This window comes from Egretta garzetta, unplaced genomic scaffold, assembly GCF_000687185.1.
Source record: "Egretta garzetta isolate BGI_Z169 unplaced genomic scaffold, ASM68718v1 scaffold634, whole genome shotgun sequence".
NCBI classification, from domain to species: Eukaryota; Metazoa; Chordata; class Aves; order Pelecaniformes; family Ardeidae; genus Egretta; species Egretta garzetta.
Genome location: NW_009259536.1, coordinates 114,216 through 140,901, shown reverse-complemented (window position 1 = coordinate 140,901; position 26,686 = coordinate 114,216). Strand labels below are relative to the sequence as shown.

General features: G+C 41.7%; 1 protein-coding gene across 1 annotated transcript in view; it reads left to right on the top strand.

The window, feature by feature from the left end:
• The window catches only part of MAP2K5 (mitogen-activated protein kinase kinase 5), a 119,802-nt gene that overhangs the window by 5,628 nt on the left and 87,488 nt on the right, over window positions 1-26,686 (top strand). The window contains exons 4-9 of the mRNA XM_035893213.1: window positions 3,315-3,382; window positions 8,229-8,298; window positions 12,048-12,088; window positions 12,834-12,901; window positions 15,581-15,629; window positions 20,791-20,855. Of these exons, the coding sequence (XP_035749106.1) occupies window positions 3,315-3,382; window positions 8,229-8,298; window positions 12,048-12,088; window positions 12,834-12,901; window positions 15,581-15,629; window positions 20,791-20,855 (361 nt within the window). The remainder of the gene's footprint in view (window positions 1-3,314; window positions 3,383-8,228; window positions 8,299-12,047; window positions 12,089-12,833; window positions 12,902-15,580; window positions 15,630-20,790; window positions 20,856-26,686) is intronic.

Here is a 26,686-nt window from a genome sequence, read left to right as displayed (position 1 = left end):
CGTGATATTTGTTTGCCATCTGCTGCACTGTATTTGGTATCTTGCAAGGATTTCTTCCTCCATTTTAAGTGACATTAGCAAAATCCAGCCAGTACGTAGGAGGTTTTTTTTTTTGGTTCTACTTTTGCTTCCCTAATGTGCTGGAAAATCATATTGCTGTGCTCCAGGCAAGTAGAGAAGCCTGGAAATCTTTCTGCACCCATGTGTCCTCTCTAGGTAGTTTTTGGGTTGGGCCCACTTAAATGCTGGGATAGGATGGCAAAGGATGTCTGCACAGATATGAGAAATAATTTGGGTTTTATTTCTGGTTTTGCTCTTTACATGCACTGCCTGGCTATTTGACATAGGGCTTTTTAAATGCTAGGTAGCGTTTTCTGCCTTTTCATCAACATATTTTTGACTTATTCTTTTTGTACCCTCAGGAATTTTGCAGTTCTGAGAACTTCAGCGTTAATTCTTAAATCACACATTATTCCAGAGTGAGAATTAATTTTTTTTTTTACTTTTTTTTTTTTTAAAATAAACACTTTGCGAGTAGGCTCCAAGAGTTCTCCAGGTTTTTTGTTTGGTCGGTTGGTTTGGTTTTGGTGGTCCCAGCTCAGTTTGTTCCTTCAAGCCAGGCTTGTTTAACAGCTTTGCCCTCCGTATATTCATCTCTGTCATATGTTTCCCCTCTTCTGCATTTTACTCTCATCCCATCCCGTTGATGCATGGCGTTCGTTGCATTTGCTGTTCCAACAGCCGCTTCTTCAGCCTTCCTTACTCCGTTGCACGCTGCGACTGGGGCTTGGGTTTCGGCCAGGTAGCGGTTTTACAACTCCTCCTCGTTTCTGCCTAAGATGTTCCCAGGCAAGGAAGCATTCCGTTTCAACTCGCTAACTCTTCTTAATCTTTTCATCATTCATGACTCGCTGCAGGCTGGTAGCTGTAGCACGTAGCTTCAGCACACTGGCAGTTCACCAGTTAAATTTCCACGAGACAAGGCTTTTGTAGGACATCGCTGTGTTATAGCTCGTTCCTCTTCCAGTGTCCCATAGCGCTCTCCTGGTATGTTTTTAAAGGGTAATTCTAAGGTTTTTATGTTACTTTTTGTTTTCCTTATTATTTCTCTCTCCTTGTTTTGTACTTCCTTCTGCGTTGTTTTGCTTTTTTTCTGTTACAGCCTCAGAATTACCTGCAAGGTTCTCGGAGGCAAAATGAACAAACTCCTTTTCCTGGGTACTTTTAATTTGTTGACTGGGAGCTTTTCCCGGATTCTTGTGCCTAACTAGGAGCAAGAGTCACTTTTCATCTGGGGACATAATGGCAATTTTTAATGTTGATGTAATACGTGGGGGCTGTGATTGCAGAGAGCACGTGCATCAGTCAGAGCACCTCGTAGGGATGGAGACAGACAGACAGACCACCCACCCCAGCCTGTGCTTGCATCCTGAACTGGTCAGGAGCAAACCTGCTCTGGTCCTGGAGCTGTATAAATGCACTTGCTCCTCTCCATGTCCTCACCCTTTGGTATTTAATGGGTGTTCGGTGCGTGTGCTGCTCCTGGATCTCCCGGTGCACCTTAGCTCGGGCAAAGCTCTCTTTTTCTGCTGTAACCGTACGGCTTTCTGACCAGCTTGCTTGCAGCCTGGGGCATGGGCAGGATCATTCCTGCCTCTTCTGCATCCTTGTGCGTGTGGACGCGTCCTGACGCACTGCGCCCCATCAGCTTTCGGGGGGGCGTCCCAGGCCTTTTAAATATCCCAACTCAAGCGGGCCTGCGTGTTTGAGATTCCCCACAACAGATGTTTTCTGGCCAAAAAGGTGTGTGAATTTGTCAGGTGTTCTTTGGTATCAGTTGGGCATTTCTGGTCTTGTCTTATTTTCAAAGAGCTCCCTTTCCAAAAGGAAAACCCAAATGTAAAACTGGGGGATACACCGGTGTGCTTCGTGGGAGGGTTTTTGGTTTGTTTGGGGTTTTTTGGTTGGTTTGTTTGTTCTAGTAAGTACCTAAGGAAGATACTTAAACGGCAGCAGGCAAAAATTGGAGGTAGATCACTAACCCCTCCCTTCCCCCCCAAAGCTGGAGCAATAAAAAGAGATCAACATTTTGGAACTGCTGGGGAGGGGGCTGTTCCCTTCGCCTGGCACTGGTGCGGCTCTCCCACCGGTGAAGGCGTAGGATCTTTTCACGAGGGGCGGGGTGGGATGGGAGGACGGGGTGGACGCTGCTCCCATCGGAGCGGAGGAACCGCGCGGGGTGTCTCGGCAACCGCGGCTGGGGACATCGGAGCGGGTTGTTGCACCAGCTGGTGCTAATGGGGGGGCTTGAGCCCCCTGGTACATCTGCACCTGCTGAATCCCGCCATATGTCTTCGGAAAGTCTATTCCTCCTTCAAATCTTCATATTAATCATTCTTTCTGAATGCTTTGCGCTGCCGGAGCCTTTTGGAATCTTGCTCCCTTTCCTCTGGTTCTGTTTCCACTGCAGCCCCTATGCCAGAAGTGCCTTCTCTGTGCCTTTGTGGCCGTGCCCGAGCCGTCATCACGAAACCGTGCTTGCCTGGTGACGCTGCTCCTGCCTCCTCTTCGCCCACAGTTGCACTGTGAGCAAAACCACAGACTGGCTTTTGCTTGCTCACAAACTTCTGGCTTCGTCTAAATCCCTTGTGGATTTGTGTCCACTTGCAAATGACAGGTTTTTTTAAGTCAGCGTTGCTGAAGGAGCAGAGGTGCCCGTGCTTTTGTAACGGGCATGGGGCAGAGGGGCGGGAGGAACCTGAGGTGGGGCAGGTGAGTTGGGGTAGGGTTGGCAGTAAGACCAGAGGGGTTTAGTGGGAGGGAAACCATTACATGGTTTGGGTTTTGGGGCTTTTTTGAGGGTTTTTTTGGTTTTTTGTTGTTTGGTTTTTTTTTAATTGTAGTAATTAACTTCTAATGAAAGAAACTGCCAAAACTTAACTCCATCTGGGAGGATCAAAGCACACTCAGAAACTTTGCTTTCCGTTCGCTGTGTCACAGGAACACCCTGCTGGGTTTCGGCGAGGGGTATCGCAGCACGTGTAAGGCTCCTGGGGAGTTCTGGCAGTGAAAGAACGGTTGAGAGCAAAGTTTGGAGCACCTTGTTCATGCCCCCTCTTTAGATGTAAATGTAGTCTTTGTTAATTAGTGTTTGGAGTTGCTGTATGTTATTATTTCAGAGCACCTGGTTGCCTGTGTAGTTGGCTTCTACGCTCTTAGTATTTCTATTTGCTTCTAGAAGTCGCAGTAAACCCCTTGCATATTAAAATTGTAAATATTCCGTTGTTCATGAGTGTCATGCATTTCTTTGTTAGATGAAGATGAGGACGGTGATCGGATTACCGTTAGAAGCGATGAAGAAATGAAAGCCATGCTATCCTATGTAGGTATAGTATAACAAATGCTGATCTTTTCCATGTTTTTCAGTTTCTGGTTGTGTATTTTTGCTGGTATCAAAGTGTTAATGTAAGCTGCAGTGTTCACAGCTCAATATTCCTGTATGAAGTTCACAGTGTAATATTCCTGTATTAAGTGTAGGTGTTTAAAAACTGTACTGCATGAGATACATGGACATGCTTGACTTTTTAAAAAAAAAAAAAAAGCTTGTACACTTCCTGATCATATCATAAACATTAAGAATAATGCATCTTAATGACTTTTGCATTAGGTATAGTGCAGGCTAAATGGACTATCAATTTCTTGTATTTTTTATGCAGTACTTAAAGTAACGGCTCATTAAAAATGAACCCCTGGGCTCTAAAAATTTTTCAAAATCTACTTTCATCTGGAGACTGTTTCACCCCTCCTAACAGAAGAGTTTCATTGTAGCTGCAGGCTCAATATTCATAGAGGATTTAAAGACGTATTTTCTGTTTTTTAATATAAGATATATGTGTGTCTGTGTGCGCCTTCATATACATGGATGTGTGCAAAATCTCTGTGTAGGTACCTATAAATATAAAATCTGTCTGACAAAGTATGCAGTTACTTATTGAAACACACTGAAGCTATATTCAAATTATTTTATCTTTCATGTTGCAGATGTAAGTGAAAAATAATCATTTAAATTTAACATTTCCTTTCAAATGAAATTGATAAGCAAGAAAATAACAAAAGGGTGTTTTCTCTCTAAACCCGATGGAATGCCGGTTCCTTATGAAGTGCAATTCTCGCTGTATTAATGGCCTTACCTTGGAATGTATCAGAAACAAGCCCTGTTTAGTACCGCTCACAGGTGGTTTTGGTGGGGCTTAATGACTTGGTTCTGTTTAGTCTTCCTCATCAGACCCCCGCTGCAGAGGAAGAAGAGCAGGGGCTTGCTTGGGTCGCCTGCATCTGGCCTGAGTCTCGGCGGATCCCTCTTGGACACGTCTTCTCTAGTCTTTGGCGCATAAATATGTCAAACGATCCATGTTTCCTATGAAGGGGGCTCGTGCTTTCCGGGCTCCAGGAAGGCTTCCTCAGAGAAATTCTGATCCTTCTCTGTATTGGCAGAGGTTGTACTGTTCCTGCACCCCAGCGCTCTTTTGAAGGCTGGGGTGGACGTTCATCATCTTGGAAGTCTGTTGGCAGACCCTGGTTCAAAGCAACTTTAGTCATTGCCGATGAGTTAATCCTGGGGTGAAAGAAGTGTGGGTTCAAGGTGCTGGTGATTGATCTCTGGGGATTTATTAAATAAGCCCCTCTCGCGTGCCGTTTTCTTTCCAGAGGAGGTGAAACCATGGTATTACAGGTTGGATATTAAAGAGCGCAAGACAGTTGTGTGAAAGGGAGAAAAATCTTGCTGCAGTCGAGCGGGTTTTGTGCTTGTTTGAGGGTTTTTTGTTTCGTACAACTAGGTCACTGGTGGTGCTTCCCCACTGCAATTCCTTGTGTTTCTCAATACTTATTTTTTTTCCCTTATAAAATGTCTGCCACTTCTGCTGTTAAACTGGAAAACTTGCATTTTCCTGGTGCAGTCTTAAGATTAATCATGCCTTTGTAAGGTCATCTTTTTGCTATGCTTCCAAGCTTACTGTTAAAGTTTCAGTACATTAGAGTTATGATTGCTCAACTCTCCGCTTTCCCATAAAAATTATGGGAGGTCTGTAAACGACTTCTTTCCGCTTCAGCAGCTGTTCTTCTCTGAAAATTTTCCCTTCGGTTTTAAACTAGTTTTCTGTTTGAGCGTTGCATTGATGGTTTAACTTCCTAACATCCTATAGGTGTCATTTTGGGATATGCTTATAAGAAAACAAATGTTCTTAGCCTACAAGAAAAGGAATGAATCTACTGTAACCTTGAAGAATATACCGGGGAAGAAAAATACTAATTTTTGAGTATTTTGAGGCCTGTGACAAATATTTGGAGGATTGCACAGCTGCTAAAATATTTCTAGGAATTTGGACGTGGTGCAGTTTGCCTCCAGTTCTGCTAGTATTCTCAAAACTGAAAGTGAGGGGTTTTCTTTCTATTTAAGAACAAAAAAATAATTCCTGGAGAATACAGATCTCTTCCGTGCAGGTAGGACACTATCACTGGGGAAGATGTTTTGTAGCACACACGACCTCTTATCTTTAGGTTCTTTGGGTTCTGAACTTGACAGTTATTCCAGGCAATTCTGGAATTATTTGGGAGTATGCAGAAATACTCCATGTTATGCCTGTGCAGCTATTGGGAAATGATAAATAAAATTACTTTTCTGTTGCGCATTGAGGTTAATTAAAGACAGATGTTGAGTAGCAGTGGAGTTGCACTTTAGCTGTTGTCTTGTATCAGTATAAAAAGGCAGTAATTTTTTTGACAGCCACTGATTGGAAAGTTGCTTGCAGCTTTCTGAAAGCAAGGGGTACATGCTCTGGATCAATAACTGGCAAATTTTCCATTAAAAAGAATACCTGAACAATGTTCCAAATAGCCACTGGCATCTTAATTTTCCATGGAAACCTCCAATGCTCATGTGTGGAGGACAAGTCATTTTCAGACAATTTTTCCAGACTACTTGTTAACAGTTATTGCTGTCCCAAAAGGTTGACAGCTTACATGATTGATATTTCATTTACTTGTCATCACTGTTTGAGTAATGGAGAGGGCCATGGGTTTTTTTCCTCCCTTTCTCTCTCCCCCTCTTTTTTTTTTTTTTTTTTGTAGGAAACAGTCTCATGTATGTTTATTTTAGTTTATTATTCTAGAGAGTATGTAAAGTATGTTTATACTGTGTGTATATATGTCTTCAGGTCATAGAATGCCACTAGTAACACGCTAATAAAAAAGTTTGGTTTTCTTAAGCCATTTTGGCCCCTGGTGGAGCGGGAGACTCTTTCACACTCCATGGGTATTAGGTACTGGTGACACATCTTTATGAAGGGATATGGGGACGTGGGGGGGAGGATTTGGCATGTTATTCATGAGCCCCCTGATTCAAAAGAAGTCTGTGGGGCAGCCCTGGCTCCTGAAAAACCTCTTGGTCGTTTCAAAGGAGCGGGCTTTTGTAAGGAATAGCTTTGCTCTGGGTAATCTGTGGATTTATGCGGTTGTGCACCAGTATCAATGAGGTGCCCCGCTCAGAAACCTTGTGGCGAGATTTTCAGGAGGGAAGTGCTTTCAGCAGCAGGCATCGTATGAGATGTACGCACAGGCGGTGGGGCTGGACGGATCCTTAAACCCCCGGCCGTTTTCTTCCTAGCAGTTTCTTCACAAAAAGGAAATGTCTTCCTGTTTCTCGACGTGAATGTGAAAAAAACAGAAGCAGCGAAAAACTTCTGCCCATCAATTGGCTTCGGTGTCCATCTGACGTTTGCTTACTATAGTCCACATTTAATCCCACTGGGAGAAGAAAGAAAAATGTTTTGTAACGTTAGGTAGTTTATTAACTTTTGTCTTTTTTAAGTTGCATAAGTAAAAAATGCATGTAACGTTAGGTAGTTTATTAACTTTTGTCTTTAAGTTGCATAAGTAAAAAGTGCGTGTTATGGGAAACGGTTGGTGTGAGTGAAATACAGGTGTTTGATTCCATAGAGGCTTAGGATTTTTTTTTTTTTCTTGTCGACATCCATTCTTGCCAGTTTGAGTAATAGTATCACAAACCGCCGGCAACAGTGACATGCTGAAGTCTTAGACCACACTCGGTTGGTGAGAATTAGCATGAAAGTCCGCGGAGCTCCACTGATTTATGCCATGAAGATCTGGCCAACAGCCAGCGCGTGCGCTTCAAAGATGCTCGGCGATGGCAGAAGAAACGCGCTTTGTGATGTGCTTTCAACATTTAACACGTCGTGATGAGAGATGGTGGGTTGTAGGCAGCAAACGCGTAGCAAGGGCTGTCTCCTGCCCTGGGATTCTCTGGTGGTAATGTTAAATGTCCTGTCTGGTGAGCGCTCGCCCCTCCGCAGGAGTGGGGGTCAATTATGAAAGGCTAATAAAGTTTTTGATTTTATTTAATCCAAATGCTGCTGTCTTTGGTTAATGCCACCCTTCATCCTCGGGCCACTTCTCAGGCTTCCTCGTACCACGTCAGATATTTTCTGTCTTCCTGGGTCTTGATGTTCTCGGGTACTTTTGCATCCCTTTTTGTCCCTTCTTAGCCTTTCTTTAGCACTAAACTTCCCTCCGCAGATCACCGAGCAGTCCCTGTGGAGCCCAAGGTCTCGGTCTGGCTGCGGTGGCTTTCTATAATGCCGTTTTGCAGACCCTACCGTGCACTGAAGTTGCACACGGAGGGGGTGCGCGACATCTCTGCTAACGTGGGCTGTGGCCCCAACTGCCCTGACTGTGCTTTTCATCGCTGCAAACTTCCAGATGGTTTCCAGATCCTTTTCTCCCTTGGGAGTTTCCCTAATCGCGCGGGTTTTTTACTGTATTTATAGCGTTCCGTTGTTCCCACATTTGACTGGTTCTCCTGGCTTCTCCAGGCGTGGCGACTGCTGTGTTTGCCGTAAACGTTTCGTTCGCTCGCTCTGCCGAAGCGTTCCCAGGTTTCAGGTGGGCTCCAAACTTGCTTAGCTGAGCCCGTACGAGATCCCTGGGCTGGAGCTGGGACTGTGCTGGGCGTCACAGCCCCTTGCTTATGTTCCTCCGTTGCCCCTTTATGGCGTGAACATTGCAAATGGTAAGAAAGCGTTCTAAAGGCTGATATGTACTATGGCAATTAAGGGGGGGAAAAAAAAAATACATTGAATTAAACAATCCATAAGTGCTCTTACTACTATTCGTACGTTACTGAGTATTCTCTTTCTTTAATCTCTTTGCAGTATTACTCCACTGTAATGGAACAGCAAGTAAATGGACAGTTAATAGAGCCTCTACAGATATATCCAAGAGGTAATGCTTAACAAATTCTAATCAACAATGATGATATCAGTAAACTGTTTCATCAACAGTTATGTTTTCGGGTGGTTTAAATGCACATAACATGATGTTTACCTCTTAATTTGGATGGAAGAATTCATTATTGTGGGGAGTGTAGTGAAAACTACATTTATTGCATATAAAATAGCTAATTTACTGGAGTAAATTAGACTAACAAGATTCAGTTTGCATAGTACATATTTCTGTACATTTAAAAAAACCTCATTGGTGATGGTTCTGCGTGTCTTCAAAGCAGATGAATAACTTAAGTTCTGGATACTTAGGAAAATTGGGGTTTGTTGAGATCTTTTAATATCGTGAATCAGTCCAACAGACGTGGGGAATGCAACTGCCGTTGTTCGTTCTGAAAATGGGAACACGTCTGTCACAGAAGCTCTGTGCATGATGTATTTTATTTGAGATTTGGGCACTGAGTGGTATCAACATGATCGCTAGTACGTTAACAGTTCTCCTGACCAGGGAAAGTTGTAATCAGTTATGTGGGCTGAGGCAATGAAAAAAATAGGTCATCTGCATCCTGAACAAAAATCCGTAGGCAGCTGGTTAGGTTTTTGGGAATGCGCCGCTTGTGCTGAACTCCAATAATGGTTAAAAAAAAAAAAAAGACCGATACATTACATAATTCTGCTGATTCATTCAGATGCTCTCGCCATCCAGTCTTTGAATCTCTGATTCTTAATTGATGAAACAGATAAGGTTTAAATTCTCCAAGTAAATCTCCCAGCAATAAATTAATTGAAATAATTAAAACTTAAACTCTTCTCACTTAACTGATATTATACAAATAATCATACCATGAGTTTCCCAATTAAACATTCTAGACTTCCATTACTTACAACTCTCTGAAGTTTGAATTGGGCAATTAACCAACAGGCTTCTCAAACACATGCTAATCAGGTCTCAAAAGAAGGCTGGCTTTCCTGGTAGTTTAGTACGCTCCTATGGAAAAGGAATTCAAGGGGAATTGGGAGATTTTTTTTTTTTTTTTTTTTTTTTTTTTTTTATGGCTCAGGCTAGCAGGATCTGATGGAGAGGGGGGGACTCGCAGATATTCGAGCTGCAGGACTGCGGAGCAGCCAAGATGTGTTCTCGTGAGACGAGCGCAGGGACGGCTGTGAAGGGGGAAGCTGCCTTCTGCCCTGGCCTCTTCCCAGGCTGAGAGCGAGGGTCTCAGCCTTCCTCCCAAACCTCCTCCTGTAGCCATTCCATTACTGCCATACGTTCTGTCTAAAACCACCGACCACCCCTGGCGAGAAATAAAATGCCAGGCTCCCAGGTGGCTTGGAGAAGCTGATACAGTGGACGATCCTTGTAGGTGGGAAACCCTTCTTGGAAATACAGGGCAGTTAGATACATCTCCCCTTAAGCAAATGGTCTGAGGAAGTTGTGGTAGGAGGTGCTCAGCAGCTGGCATGCCCGAGTGTTTAAAAGGACATTTTGAGGTTACAAATCAGGCTTGACCTTCTTTTAGACTCTCCTCTTGAGTCATTCTTGAAGAACCAGCCAAGTAGACTCCTGCTTCTGCTGCTTTCTCCATCTTCCATTTCCTTTACATCCAAGGATAATCTTCTTTAACCGTACAGATTCCAAATTCCTCTCCATGCTGCTGAGGATATGATCCCCAGGAATTATCTCTGCATTTTCACCGCTGGTTCAACCGCATGCGTGTCTGCCAGGCGTTCCCTTGTAGGTGGCTCAGCCCTTGCTCTGAGTTGCTTCAGAGCTGAGTTGCTGTTTCATCTTTCCAAATCACCTGCTTAAAACATCTGTTCTGCCAGGGTTACAGCTTTAAAGCTACCCTGCTCTCCCTTCGTCCCCAGGCTGCCTCCAAGTTCTGCTGCTGCTTTTCTGCAATATCAAACAAAATGCACTTTCCTGGGGTTTGCGTTTGGTTTTTTTTTCCTATCTTCTGACATTTAAAGTTCCAGTCCTACCTCCCTAATGAACATCCCAAATCTTGTTAGCAGAAGCGCTTTTCTTTCATGCCCTTTTGGCCATGTCTCTTTATATTCTGCAGTTTAAAGCCCCATCAGTAATGTGCAGCTTTTCTGCCTTTAATTTAAGGTTCTCCCTTTATTTAAGGTTCTCCCTTTATTTAAGGTTCTCCCTTTATTTAAGGTTCTCCCTTTATTTAAGGTTCTCCCTTTTTAAGAGCTTCCTTTGCAAGCTCAATCTTCCTTTCTGTCCTTTTCCCTTTCTGCCTCTCTTGCTCCCGAGGAAGCCTCCCAGTTGTCGTCTCCAGTCAGCTTCTGAAAACTCCTCGTCTTCCATAAAGCCTACCAGTAGTAAATGTCTGTGTGCCATCCCGCGTTACCTTGGCTCTGCTCTATTCACTTGTAATTTAAAGGTCTTTAAGGGGAAAAAAAAATGGTATTTTTTTCTATTTAAAAAAAAAAATGCATTTTTGCTCTCTAGGTAGTAAGAGCCAGAGTTCTCTTTTTATATTGAAAATAAAACTGTCTGTGCATGTACATAAGCAAGAGAGTGTGTACGTACACACGCACACACATATATATCTCCTATTTTTTTCAATATATATATCTCCAATCTGGGGAGTGCCAGGTGAATCTACCATTCAAATATCTATCATATATATATGATAATATCTTTTTAATATCTTGTTCAAAATGTTGATTTTAATCCATCAAAAAAAATATGATATGCTTATGTGTATTTTAGAACAGTTCCTTGTTGTCTGGGTTTTCTATACATGTCAACGGTGTCATAATATTTTTCTTCTTTAAGATGCACATTCTAATGTAATTTAAAGGCACGTGGCCTGGCCCTAACTGATGTGTTTAATAACTATCATCTGTGTCCTTCTGACTAATAAATAGTTCTGTTTCCTGCTGTCAGAAATGGAAGTGAAATGCATGTGCATCAGTGAAAAGAGAAAAATCAAATCCATCCCCCCTCAGACAATCAATCAAAAGCGACAGGCCCTTTAACATACAATTTGTAGGGCACTGTAGTTTTAAAATGGGAACTGTCTGTAACATGTAGCCAGAAGCCTTTGTGGCTGTAACGTTTGACAAAAGCACATCCACCGAAGGGAAGAACGAGGCCATGTATAGTTCGAGGGACTTTAGGAAAATACTTTCTCCCGAAGCAGCACGTCCCTCTGCAAACCCAGACATCAGAACAGGGTGCATTTGTACACCCGTGTCCAAAACGTGGCAGTTTGTATTGCCTTTGCCCGGTATTTGATTTCTCGAGACTCACTGCTGTTGCCCCTGACGTGTTTTTTCCACACTTAAAACAAACTGTCTGCGGCTGACAGTGACTAATTCGTGCTGTGTGGCAGCCAGTTCCTTTAAAATACATCTTGCAAATATTTCTGTTAGATGCCGGAAAAAAATAGAGCGTGTGAAAACATAGCGACATAAGATATTGATTTTAATTTGAATTACAAAAAGAGTCTGATCATTTAAGCCAACGGTTCTCTTGATTTTGATGTGTTTTAAGCAGAAATTAGAATTTATATTACATGGTGTCAGAAAGCTCTTAGCATTTATAAATGCTCACTCCTGCAAGTTAAAAATCCTGGTTCGTAATTCCCACTCTGGGTCTTGCGAGGCACTTTTCAATCATTTCTCTCTGCTAATTTTGGTGTCACCCTCATTTCTTTTTAAAAGATTCATTTTGAGCAAATTTGTAAATGGCCCTGATGTGTTCTACAATTTAGTCAATTACTGTTTCAGCCTGCAAGCCTCCTGGGAAACGGAACATACATGGCCTGAAGGTACGAATTTCAATAATTGTTTCAGTAAAGTTAGATGGATTTGTAATGCTGTGTTCCACTTATTGAAATGTCAAATAAAACTGCACTTTCTTCAGCTCTGACAAGCAGATTTTTTTTTTAAATTTTTTTTTTTTTTGGTGAGGGTGGGAGAAGGATTCATCTGCTGGGTGTTGGCCACAATGTCGATACGTACAGTTTTATTAAAAATGGAATTGCCTTTCTTTTTGTTTTTAACCTCTATTAATAAGGTTCCTAAATTTTAATATTCAGTTTATCAACTAACGCCTGCTACTACTTCAAAGAGTTTCAAAACCCCCACCGTATTCATTTGATTTCAGTAATTTATCGAAGTGTGGAAGGCACTGCAATGAAATTCCTTTAGGTTGTTTGATTCGTTCAGGTATGGCTTATTGGTTCTGTAATCGCACCCGTTTTGAAACGCAGAAGACTACAAAGGTATTAAATGATCGTTTAGTTATTAAAATGAGAATAAACGGTGGACAGACCTTCTTTTTTTTTTTTTTTGTATTATTTAAGCGTTTAAGATGTAAAGGTAGCATATTGTAGTCCATGAATTATATAGCCTGCTAACCTACATACAGGCGAGACCTCAACCATCGGCATGCCTAGCAACAAGCTAATTAACCTTCCTCGTGAAATGAGAAATTCATGGCAAATTACAGGTTAATTAGAATAGTGTCCTCTGAACACAAACGACTGATAAAGATTCCTTCCCTGCCTGCAGGTAAATACGCGAGCGGGGTCTGCTAATAATAGCAGTTCGGCGGTCTCGGATTCCCTTCCAAGCAATAGGTAAGAGTCAAGAACCGGAGCGTATGTTTTGTTTTCTTTTCTTTTATTAGAACAAAATGGAACCTTGCGTGCAGTAGTTACCAACGGTAAGCTTGATGTGGAATAACTTTTCCAATACGACTGCTGGCCACGCAGGAGTGAAGTGGGGAAGAGGAAATTACCTTGATTCATGGATCTTGTTAGGCTCGTACTGCTGGTTCTTCAGGAGAATTATTTTCTGCCGAAAGAACTCAGTCTTTGCTGGCTATTTTAGGTGGCTTTGTCCTTTATAAAGCATTGAAATACTGTTTATGGGTGAGCTAATTTGGTTTAGTTGATCTAATAATCACTGTCTGTGGCAAGGTCTGTATGTTCAGCTCTTTGTTGCTTATCTCATTCCAGGATTCTTTTGATTTTATAATTTGATACCCACTTCAGGAGGTTTATTATTGTGGAGCAAGATTTTTGGAAAATCTGGGCAGCTTAGGTACCCTGTTTTGTATGGTTTCAGCAAAAATTTGGACGCCACCTCGCTTATCTTTCTTTTTTAGATTCCAATCCTGATTTCAAAAGCCATACCGAGATCTTAAAGTGCAAGAGAACTCTTTTTCTTTTTTCCTAGAGACCTGTTTTTAAATACTGGAGCATAAACTCCCTTTTATTACACGAGCTGTTACAGGAGGGTGTTTTACGCGATACTGATGTTAAAACAAACAAGAAGCCCACAAAAACCCTTGTGTATTCTTAAAAGGAAATAAGAAAAATCTGGCTCCATCCTCTTCATGTAAGAGCGTATTTGAAACGTGGGAATAGAAATCTCTGGAGGTCCCTTTCAAGCTAAATTATTCTGTTATTCTAATAAGCATATAATATTACATTTATCCATGCATCAGCATGCCGCTCCCTCTCCTCTTGGAGAGCATTTTGAAAAAAATAAAAATTGACAGAGACGGACACGATCAAAGGCGCAATCGTATTGCGTTAAGCATCTTCGGTCGGTGTAGCATCGGTGCGCGATCTGGCAGACACCGTGAAGCGGTGGGACTGTCCCATGAACCTCGTCTTGGCATGGCGGGGGTGACGCGGTTACCTGTTGACGAAGAGGATGCCACCCAAGTGGTTGGCATTGCAGTGGGGAGCCCCGTTCCAGTACCACTAAAACCAGTTTTGATGCTGCCTTTAGTGGCTTTGCTAATAGTAGAGATAAAAAAAGCAAGCCAATACCCGGTGTCGGTCTCCTCTGGCAAAGTTTACTCCTTCCCTTGGGGAAGATTTGCTGTGCATTGCAATGGCGAAGATCCCATCCAAGACTCTTTAAAGAAAATAAATCTGAATGTCTTTATGAACTGCAGTCCTCCTCCCAGTTTATCATACCGCTGAACTAAATAAAGCTGCTTTCTGTCTCTGTTGTGCTTTGGCTTTCAGTACATCCTGTACTTTGAGCTTGTTCTTAAAGTGCATTGAAAATGAAGCTTCTAGAAGGTTCTTGTCACCTTATGTGGTGGTTAATTGCCGTTCCTTTTCCAAAACCTTCTGCACTATGAGTTTTGTTTTTGAAGTAATTGAAAGTCTCTCTTTGTTTCATGTTCACAAATTGTTAGTCATGAAAGATGACAAGATCAGCTTATGTTTCCTTGGAAAACTTAATTTTTCTTTAAAGTAGTCGTGGGAACAAGAGGCCTATTAAAGAACAAAGCCACCAAATATGAAATCTGTGTTTTCACTGTTCTTGTTAATAATGATCTGTGATCAAGACACGTGCACATGCCTTTCAAGAATATATTATTTTGTACTTTCTTTTTTTTTAACTTCAGCAGTAAGTGCAGAATGTCTCTTTGAGATTAAGTTTTGCAGACATACTTCTACCCAGGCAGTTTGTTGTGTTGAACGTGCAAAGAACAGAGGTTGTCAGGAAGGGAGGTGAAGCTGTATTTTGCAAGTGGGGGGAAGTAGTTTGAAGCCATTACTAGTTTTACCTACACAACCCACCAAGCTGATAGTTGTGGTTTGTTAAAGTTCTCTTCCTAGAAAAAAATATTATACGGGTCACTTTGCCTGATGTAAGCCTACTGACACAGGAGTAGTTTCTCCTGAAAAAGCCCAGGAGCTGCAGCAGCAAGTTGACCTGGAATGGATGCACATGGCAATCCGGACTCGCCCCTCTTAATTGAGACCTAAATCAGGAGTCGTGCTCACCGCGCTCCGGTCTGCGGTCAGTTGAGGTAGTGAAGCACCATCGGTGGCGCTCCCTTCTGCTGCAGGTTTATAGAAATTATTGAGGGGTAACACCTTACGGGGTTTTCAAGCAAGATAAGGCACCTAAAAACTAGACGCAAACCTTATTTTCCCATTGGTTTTTGCAACACTTGGTGTGTGTGGGTATCTTTTTTTTTTTCTTCTTTGAGCTGACAAACAGTAGGTTGTATCTCCAAGGGTAGCATAGTCAGGTATCTGAAAATACTAGTTTGTAAAGGTGAAAAATATATTGCTTTTCGTAACCGTTCATTGCTTCTCCATTTCTGCTGCCTGCAGTCTGAGGCGTAGCTACACTGAACATCGGTCAGCATTGCTAAAGTTAAATCCATTCAGAATATGTCACCGCAAACGTAAGCCGATGGCTCGTTGTTTCTTACGGTTTTACTTCATTTCAGAGAGTGAAATGGCACAGTCATTAAAAATAATTGCCTCTTACTTTTTCAGCTTAAAGAAGTCTTCTGCGGAGCTGAAGAAAATACTTGCAAATGGCCAGGTAGGTGGACAGAATTGAGTCTTGGCCACGCGCGCATCTCGTTACTGCCCAGTGCCACAGTGATTGGCATACCACAAATAGGTGGAGAGATGCTTACTGCTCATTTAGCTGTAATGTGTTCTTTTAATACAGAACTGGAGGGACCATGAAAACCTTCACGATATGAATGAGTTATGTGTCCTGATTTACTTTGATTGGCATAGCAATTTGCTTCCCATTTCTCAAAATGTGCTAATCAGATTTAGCTCCAGATAGATTGAAGTACCTCACACGTGTTGCGCTGCTGCTACAATTTCAGGGAAGAAAGTTAATCAATTTTGAATAACTAAGTCAACCGCTCAGTTAGAACGACCTTCGTATTTTTTAGGGCGGTAGACACTTACATATTTAGTAGGTTCTTGCGAAGAACTGCTTTGTAATATCTGGAATCACCTTATGTTGTAGTTTCTTAAAAAACCGAAACAAACCAAATTAAAAAAAAAAACAAAAAAAAAAAACCAACCAAACCCAAAGTTGTAGAACGCTGTCTTGCTACTTTCTCTTCCCGCTCCAGGCATTCGGATTCTGGCATCCAGAAGCGAAAGGTTTAACGTAACAATTGATGGCCAAGTGGATGTCCTGGACAAAGGGAGAAATAATTTCTTACCTGTTTTGAGCTGAACGTATGGGCAAGGTTTGCAGTAGCATAATGGCATTAAATATACAGCGTTAAATTAAACTACCTTAAAAGAATCCCGGATTCTTCAGCAGCCAACATAAATATGTTTTAATGTTTGTCATGGTGAAAGCCCTTTGATAGCCTTGGAGGCAGGCACCTGTCCGTTGCGATCAAGCTTGCCTATTAGGCCCTATTGACTGAGACATCTGTGTCACCGCAAATAAAAGACTCTTATTGATTTTCTTAACTGCTGTTCACTTCCCCTCCATGTTTCGAAGGCTGAAATCTTAATTATCTCAGATGCGTATTCAGTGCCTTCACACAATGACCTCTCCAAGCCTCATTGGCATTTCATGAATCAAGTAGTTGTAGTTGAGCGTGTCAAGAAGATAAAGGCAGGTCTTCACGCTTGTCCTTCAGTATCACCTGTAACGTTGTGGTCTAATAGATGAGAGTGCCCCTCGCAAATGCGAGTCGACCGGCCCAGGATTGCAGCCTTGCCTGTTTGGCACCAAACCCTTTGAATACAGCTTGGAAATGTATTTTTTAAGCTTGTCAGCGTTCCTTACGTGCAGACATAGTTTAATATTCACAGCTTCCTACCGGGTAGATGTGTTAATGTCTCAGAACAGTAGCTACACGATATCTTTCTCTGGTTACCTTAAAATTAGCAAAGTACCAGCAGCGTGCTTCTGAACTTTTAAAATGAAGTTGATAATTACTCCAGTATTACTTTTTTTTTTTTTAAGGTAGAATTACTGAATGTGAGTAAAGGCCATCTTTTTGTCATTGAGTCCTTAGGCTCTATTTGGCATTTTATTTGTTCTAAGTAATAGAAGTCAGTATTTTGCAATGGATTTATTTTGTGTGCTCTGCAATAGATTGTTACAGATTTCTTTCCTGTGTTGTAGAATTTTAGAAAGATATAAAAGAACCAAAACTCTTACTGTGATATTAAAAAATGTTAAACCCATTAAAAAAAAAAAAAGAGAGAGAAAATAAAAAAGTTTAAATACTAAGTAGTATTAAATGTTAAGTTTTAATGCTTCCTTTTCGTCACACTGCTCCAGCAGGAGTTGTGCTTCTTTCTGCCGAGAAGAAATCCTTTTTGTTAGGCTGTGCTGTGGTCTGCAAAATTTGGTCACAGATCCGTAACTGGAAATAGGTTTCTAATTGTAACTTCAACTTTTCCTCCTTTTGGGGGATTTAAGTCGCACTTATCATTACTTAAATATGGGTTGGGTTGTTATTTTTTATTATTTTTTGGCAGTTTATGCTTTCAGGCATTCGTAATGATATTCCTCTAGTAGTTTCCATTTAGGTTTAATAAGGAATTCATATTAATCATTAAAAGAAGGGGACATGATTCTTCAAGATAATCAAATATTGACAGGTTAGAAATAGCTTTCTGCCTAGGTTCATTGATATAGGTGATGTGATATAAATATTTATTTCTTTTCTGTCACTCAGAGTAAATGCCACCAATTGATTCAGCATTGATATAGTGTCAACAGTTCATAAGAAACATTTGACTGGCTTGTGTTTTCCGATTAGTCTCGGCTCTATAAAGTGGGATTTACTAAATCTCTTCAATTGTCTGCTCATAGAGTGTGACTGCTTTCTGAAACCATTATTGCTTCGATTCGTAAAGCAAAGGTACGGCTGCGGGACTTCGCCTCTGCCAGGCCCCCACGTGCAAAATAAGGATTAATTGAGCATTTTGGTTTTAATGATTTACAAGAGATAGACACTGATTTCTCTCAAAACCAGCAGGTATAAGCAAGGGATGTTTTGTTTGCTGATCCGTAATTGAAGTCTCTTTTGCTTTTTCATTAATTCTGTTAATATTGGCATCCAATCAAACTTGGGTTTGCAGGTTTAATATTCCAGTCCATGCTGTCGAGTTCATTGTTATTATGTTATCATTTTATGATTGAGAATCCAGATTTCCCAGTAAAATAAATAAATCACCACAGGTTTTTGGCATCTTTATTTGAGCCAGTAAATCACACTTTATCTCTCCATCGGTTGCTGGCAGATACTCGCTCCACCCCAGTCTTCTGATTTCACCCTGGGTTTCTGGTTGCTCTTTGTGCCTGGGGACGAGAAACGGTGCTGGGCTGGCAGCGGGTGCGTGTGGCGCAGCATCGCCGTACGGCGCTGCTCCCGGCGCCGGCTTTTAGGGACCGGCCTGCAGAAAATACTCTCCTTTTACCAGTTAGCAAAAAGCAGGAGAAAAGAGAACACATTTTATGTCTCTGGTTCTGCTCAATTTGTTGCTTATAAGTTGTGTAACTACAAAAAAAAAAAAAAAAAAAAAAAACATCTTTTTTTTTTTTTTTTTCCTCCCCCCAAGAAGCAAAGATACAAGTGTGTTCGTAGCTCTGTGGGTTCATTTGATTTCTCTTAGGAGTTTTGTTTTTAAGAACGTGGCGGGGAATATAGGAAAAGAGATGTTTGTTCTTACCTCAAAGACTGGAGAATTAAAGTCCTCCAGCTTTAGGAGAGCAGAACTCCTTAAACGCAGTCTGTGCTTTAAATGAATGAGTTCTGAGTGAAATTGTGTTTAGAGCAAGGGATCCAGTGCAGATTCTTTACATATTTCGAAACCCATTCATGACTTCTTGTTCCTTATCAGGTGACTTTTTTTTTCCCCCGCTTTATTTGCCTTTTCTGATTGATGCAGAGGGAAGATAGCTTTCAGGAATAAAATAAATTTTCATTTTCATCATAAACCTTGATACTTGAAAGGGCCATTTTGTACCCTCTTAAGATATCTGGCCCGGGTTTAACTACAGATGGGTAAAAACGTAGGGTCAGCTTCTGCTTTGAGGTACTTTGAATTTTCTCAGAACTCAGAGGTTTTTAACCTCACTGGAATTAATGCATAGAGGAAAAGTATTTCCTTCGAGAAACAAGCAGGCTTGTTATTCAGGTAGCGAAAGGGAAGGACACATGGTTTTGAGTTCGTAACTTCTGTCCTTAAAACATATCATTTTAAATCAATTAAATATTCCATTTTCTGTTGGTAAGACATGCTGAATATTGACTCTTTTGGGCCTTTCAGCTTGTTACCGTCACGTACTTGGTCCAGTTGAAGTCAAGGGCAAAGTTCCTCTTCTCTTCACTGACGTCATACGACAGGGGATGCTCAAACGTGACTTCGTAACCGAAGGGCGCGTGGCCCGGCGGCATTTTAAAAGCTGTTTCAGAAGCTGGATAAATCCAGGCAGTTGGCTTACGGCGAGGTCTCTGTGGCTCCTGCCATGGTACTCAAAACAGCTAATTTGAAGCTACCTCAGATGTGCTTACGTGATCTCTAATCACATCGGTGACAGCAGACCAGACACATCGTTAGGGGTTTTTTTGATGCCTTTTAACAGATAACAATGACAGAAAGTCTTTAAGCAGCCATGCCGACTCATGTAAAATGTTTAACTTGCTGTCCCAGCAAATATAGTTCATAGAAACAAGTTAATGGTTTGGTAACAAATTCCTGGGAAAATATCTTTTAAAAAAGGGATTTGCCCAGACATTTCTTTCTTACAGTGATCAGGCGATGGAGATCTTTTTGGAATAGCAAATGCATGCAGCCCGGAATTTACTCTCCTTAAAAAATTTAGTTTCAAGTATGATGTGCATTCCAAAAATGTCTGTAGTGACTTTTTTTTTTTAAATGGGTAGTTTAGGTGGGAGATCAGGATAACTGTATTTGTACGGGAGGAGGTTGAACTGTAGGTTTACATTTGAATTGTTCATCCAGCAAGGTGATGTATAATAAGCTTTTCCAAAAATCCCTATCAGAAAGGTCCCAAATTCCAGCATTTGCAATGTACAGTGCTTGTATCGGGCTTCTGCTCAAATATTTGAGGATATCGTCATGTCTGGAGGGTTGTCCGAGTGAGCAGGAAGATCGAGGCAAGCAATTACTTGCGTATTTCAAGGAAAATTATTTTTATTGGATAGCAATTCAAGACTATTTTTTTTTCCCCCCGAATATTTGCTTTAGTTAAAAGGTATATAAATGAAGCACTAGGAAGGAATCCTGCTGACAGACCTGTCACTCAATTAGTATCAATTATGCTGATTCCAGAATAAATCATAAACTTTGCCAGCCGTACTTAAGATGACAGTTTTCTGTTGGATTGTTTCCATTCACCTCCAACTTTGGCTTTGGTTATGTGCTGTTCTGGAGACCCTTTTCCTATCAGTATCTGTGACCTGACCCTCTTGAGCTATATTATATCATTCCATTTTGACACCTTTTATCAAACTTTAATGAAATGACCCAGGCAAACAAATTGTCATTAAACTTTCCATCACTTTGTCCCTTGGTATCGTCTTTTATAAATTGGACAGCAAATGTTGTATTGATCTTCTCGTTCTTGCAGCTGAACTTGAAATGACCCAGACTGCTTGTTGTTTATGGCCTAGAGTTGCTTTTCCTTGACATTTCCATCCACAGCATGACATCTCTTTTGTTTTTCTTTCTTTCTTGTGGAGATGAATGAACAAGACATACGGTATCGAGACATCCTCGGTCATGGCAATGGAGGCACAGTCTACAAGTGAGTGTTGAATTTCACTTAAAATTTTTGAAAATAAAATTTAACAGTGCTTTTTTTTTTTCCCCCCTTCATATTTGTAGCGAGATATAGGTGGGCCATTGCTCCTATGCAGAAAAGAGGATGAAAGAAATTCTTAATATAAACTTTTTAAGAATTCTCTTTACATATTTACAAGGTATCTGCTTTTGGGTGCCGTGAGGGCTGGTGCATTTTTATTATCTTTTTAATACTTAGCTTTGAATCCCTCCTGGGTAACAAGTTAATGGTTCACAAGTGGAACTTGAAATGTCCTGAAGCATAATGAATTGCCTTCGGTATGTGCAGTGCCATTATTCTTGCTGGCTCACCACGCCCTTTGCTGGCCCAGTACCGAGACTGACACCAGTGGGATGAGATGACACCATTGCTCTGCCTTTCTCTAGCAATTCAAAATTAGTAAATACCGGTGACTTCCCTCCCTTATGAGCAGCTTCACGCACAGGCTGATGAATATATTAAATGATAAACTCCCCCAAATTTTGGTAGTGAAGCTTATACCCTGCAGCCAGTATTAATTTTAATATTGTAAAGATGATAATAGCAGAGATATAGTTTTCTCGACAGGAAAGTCTTTCTCATGCATAGTGCAAAGTTTAAACTACATAATGTAATATCTGGTACTTAATAGTCTGCAGTGGTGTATGAAAAATATTCCACTAGGAATTAAGAAATCCATACTTTGTAAGAAAGCCCTGAGGGAGTAATAAAGGTTTCCTCCGGAGAGCTATTTACCATATACAGTAACCCAGCATCCCATTATGATTTTGTTTATACCTTAGACATTTTAACTTTGATATTAACAATTTTTTTAAAAATGTTTTAAAAGCTACGGTGCATTTAGTTTAGTTTCTAATTGGCTGCCAACATTGCAAAACGACTAGCTTCGGTCTCCTCGCAGGTTTAATGAAAATGGACTTGCAAAACCTTCAAGGGACAAATCTGGTCTTTGAATGGACTCTTCAGAAATGAGGTTAGCCTTGGGGGTGGAGTGTAGTTCAGAAACCTCATTGATGTTCTCTTGTAGAAGGATATTCCTAGACCAAGGAACTTGCAGAAACGGTGTTCTTTTCTTACTTTATAATAAGAAAGGTTTGAGAAGAGAGGGCGTTGAACTTTACAGCTCAGCCAGTGACTTCTTGGTGTTTTCCGATTTAGAGGAGGTTGCTTCCCTTCCCCGTGAGGCTCCGGGCGTGGATGTAGGTGGGAGAAGCATGGCAAAGAAGGGCCACGTGCTCTGATCCCAGTGGAAGGCACTTGAGGCACAGTTAGGGAGAAGGAATATCCCACAAAGTGAGGGAATCTGCGTGTGTCACTGTTACCCGATGTTGTGGTTTAACCCCGGCTGGCAACTAAACCAGGACACCCAATTTGGGGTCATCGTCTTTAGAGAAGGAGCTGAAACAAGGAGCTAGCAATGCAAAATCATGAGCTGCCTAAGGTGGCCATGCCAGGTCGTACCAAAAGTCTCTCCTCTTCGTCCTGTGCCTTATGGTGGCCAACGGCCAAAGTCTAAGGGACATAAACCAAGGCAAGTCAACATGTGCTTTGCTAATCCTTTTGCACTGAGGATCCACCAAACTTAATGTCTCTTGGTCAATGTGTGCCTGCCCTGCTCACATGGAACAGCTCTGTTCAGCGTGTGCTGTGTGTGCGTGGTCCGTACAATGAGACAGTGCCTTCAGGTGCAGAATGTGGTGTTCTCCTATAATGCCACATGTGTAGCATGTATTTCACATTTCATGAAATTCCATGGGAAATTTGGATAAAATGCTATGTAAAGCCAAACTTGCACCTTTTGACTACTTTTTGTGTTTCTGAAGGGTAGCATAGGTACATGCCTGCTTTTTGTTGAATATTTTTACAAAAATGTTTTTCTCGTGTGGTGACTGCTGCTTTAGTAAGAGTCTGCAGGAGTGATGAAGGAGATGTGAACACTCAAGGCGCAGAGGATAATAGCACGGGAGGGAATGCCTAATACTTCTAGCACTTCTACGTTGATTTGCTGCGTTGTGCGGGCTGATGGTGTCAACCGCTTCGTTAAGTGGTTGAGTGTTGCACTTGCCTGCAGTTTGGGAAAGTGAAAAAAAATTACCTGTAAAAACATGAGCCCTCTTCTGTATCAGGGAAATATTTCTGCCTTTCTTTTTCCTTCTTACTGCATTCATATTTTAAATTAGCAGTTGCAGTGACTTCATGGTATTTTCTCTAGTGCAGGTGTCACTATTCTGCACCGCTCCAGGGAATGTGCCCTGTTTTTACGTGGGGATGTTTCACATGTTCCTGAAGTTTGACATTCTTTGCAATGCAAACGGTGGCAGAATATAAATACAAAATACAGTTTTCTCCCCAGACTGGCTTCTAAGCTATGCAGTCCTCTCGGATCTTCCTGAATTTGTTTCTTGGCGCGTTGGATTGAAGAGTTGTATCAATGCACTCATTCACCCCTGGGGAGCTGCTGGTTGCTGTTGTTGTGAGGAGTTGGCAGTGACCATGCCGTGCTGATGTGCTTTGTCCAAAGCACGCGGAACTTTCTGCCTTGGAACAATCCCTTCATAAAGGGAAGGCTGTTCTCCCTCGCCAAAGGAGCATCTGCGTTATGCAAGCCAATAAGAAATTGCAAAATGGAATACTTACAGGTGGCTGGATTGCACTAGCCGTGGATAGCAGCCCACATATATTTTATTCCAGTAAATCAATGAACATTTGTCAAATAAAATTAATTGCAAACGTTTGGCTGTTTTCCTCTTCCAGCATTCCACGCTGTTGGCTTCTTTCAGAAGAGGCTGTGTGTAATATTGATCCGAATCTAAAGAACGAGCGTGTCTATGTGGTATCTTTCTTTCTTTCTTTCTAGCTCTTTATACTAAGTCATATCCATTATGGCAATGATATATTATCAGCATTTGGCAAACAAGATAGCGTGTCGCAGGTCGCTGAGCAAAAATTTTCAGCCTCTCTTTCCACGTGAATTAACTACTATTGAAATAGTTTATTGAGATTGAAGTATTGATCACTTTTCATGCTAACCTTGGCTTAAGGGGGGAGAGGGGAGGTGGTTTTGTTCTCTTTGGAAGACGCTATGTTTAGTTAGAAAATGTATTTCATTTATTTGGGTTCTTTACAGCTGCAACTGCTTTATTGCTTGGAGAAGAGGTATCTTAGCTTTATTTTTATGACAGTATAATTATACTTTAGAAATACACTTGATTACTGTGTGTAGCAAAATTGTTCCAGTATATTGGCTTGGCCAATATTGCTATACAAACAACTTTTCAGTCAATTGAGTCTGGTAAAAAATCAATACTTTATAGCAATATTTCTAGTGAGAACTTGCTGAATCTAAATGTTTTTCCTGTTCTAAAAAGAAGGGATTTTATAGTTGTTTGACTTCCTATTTTTCCCCTACCTTTTGATACACTGTTTTCTTAATTAAGGAATGCTAAGAATTGCAGAGCTAGATACGGCAAAACCAGTGAATTATTCTTGCTTTCTGATTGCTCGTATTTTCAAAAATGTGTGAGAACATATAAATAATCCCAAACTGTATATTCAAAAAGCCTCTTTGAATATAGAAACAGCCAGAAGGCAGGAGTTCTTCCACTGGTGCACAGTGGGCAGCGTGTCCCATGTTGGGTACAAGGTTGTCGAGAAAGCGGTGAAATCTGCTATAATGAGCGCCCTAGCGTCTGTCTCCTCTGTTTGCCAGTCGTTGTCGGTCGTTTACACCATTAACTGGGATTTCCACTTCCCATGGAATGTTAAGTCCAATTCTATGAATTTTTGGAATCTCTCAGCTGCCGTTATTTAGTGGAGATTTGCACCTTTCCTGGCAAGAGGCCCCTAAGACTGTTACACTGGTAGGTGCACGACCTTCCAGCTCTGGAAGACTTTCTAATTTTTTATCAACTATTTTATAGAAGCCGGTAGGATGGAGATTGTACCCTTTGGGCTGCTTCACAGCAGAAGAAAACATCTGTATACCAGCACATCTATGGTAGTAAATTGCTTTTTCGGGGGCGGGGGGGGAAATCATTCACTTGGTAGGTCCAGAAGACATTCCAAGTTTGTGCTTCTGTGCTGCGTCTTTGAGCTCCACCTTTGGCTGCAGAGGTCCCAGGGACTGTTCTGATAAGGCTGCTCCATTTCACTTCAGTGAAAGAAGGTTAACGTCTTGGTTTGTGATGGGATGGATACACTCTGCCAGCCAGATGCAAGAGTAGCTACGTTAAATTATTTAGACCTAAAATTCTTAGTTGCGTATATTTTGAACTGAAGTATTATGAAATTGAGGTATTTATCTCTGGCGAGTAATTACTCTGTGAGGTCTGTCTCACATGGCATATCTGAAGTATCGCGATCTCCTCCCTTTACATACAAGCAAAAGGAATATTTTTATCTTATTTCATGTTTTCTAGTTTTTGCGTTGCAATTGTAGCTAATGAGGAGCGAGATGTTCACAGAACTCTAGGGGATGGTGCAGCCTTTTGTATGCCTGGGATTTTTATTTTTTTTTAAATGTGTGTTGTGTATGGTTTGTAAATCTTGGGATTCTGTTAGAGGAGTCTTGAGCAGCAGCAAGCTGTAACGCTCTGTATACTGAGATAAACATAAAGTCCCAATGATGCCGTAATTAATTTGTGAAGTTACCTAGTGTCTGGGAGAGGAGGAGGAAAAGGGAGAAGCGGTTATCATCATCTTAGCAAAATGCTGTGAAACCAGACGGCTTCACTTTACGTTGAGTAATTGGGAGAGAAGTGGCTGTTGATGATGTACCGCCCAGAAGAATTGTATAGCCGGGGAAAATACGGATAAATGCGGAAGCTTAATTTGTTTGAGCAATTTACTCGAGCAATTTTGCTCTTCGGTTGAGTTGTACATTCCAGCATATGCCCGTTTCTTTATTCTCTATCTCACCCAACCTTGGGGTGCCCCATTAGCACATTAAGCCTAGCGCATGGCAAGACAGCTGGGAAGTTGCTATCTCTGGCAAGACAGCCTGCAAACGGTGCCTTGCGAGCGTATTGCGGATCCCCGAACATTAGCAGGGAAAAGCGCTGTCGGTTCTGGAGCGAGGAAGCTGGAGGAGATTCAGCCGCGTTTGAGAGTATGGGAGGTGGAGGGGATTTAGCTCTGTTTGCTGGAACGGCGATGGAATAGCCGGGGTTTATTGTTGCCTTGAGGAGCTTTGGCTCAGCAAGGTTTGCTCCTTGTGGCTCGTCCCATGGCTTCTAATGCAGGACGCTGGTGCCGTGGTGCTGGAGCTGCCTCAGGAGGGTCTCTACGGTCCCCGTTTGTCCTTCAGAAGCGGGGCCCATCACGCGCCTTCGGTGCTGCAGGAAGCCGGTCTAAATCTAAGCAGAGCTGTTGCTCTCCTCTGTTCGTTCGTTCCTGGTTTTCCGTATCAATAGGCAATAGAACAACAATAATTTGCCCCTCTTTAAAACACTTCCATTCACAGATTGTTTTGGCCCTTTTGCGAAGGAGGCCGGTGCCATCCTCTGCACGCAGCGGAGGGTAAGCGGATGTCCTGGTTTCGGCTGGGATAGAATTAATTTTCTTCATAGTAGCTAGCCTAGTGCTGTGTTTTGGATTTAGTATCAGAAGAATGTTGATAATATTCTGATGTTCTTAGTTGTTGCCAAGTAGTGCTGAGACTACTCAAGGACTTCTTGAGCTTCTCCTGCTCGGCCAGGGGCATCACAAGCTGGGAGTACAGCACAGCTAGGACAGCTGACCCCAACTGACCAAAGAGTTATTCCAGACCATAGAACGTTGTGCTGGGGGGGGGGTTA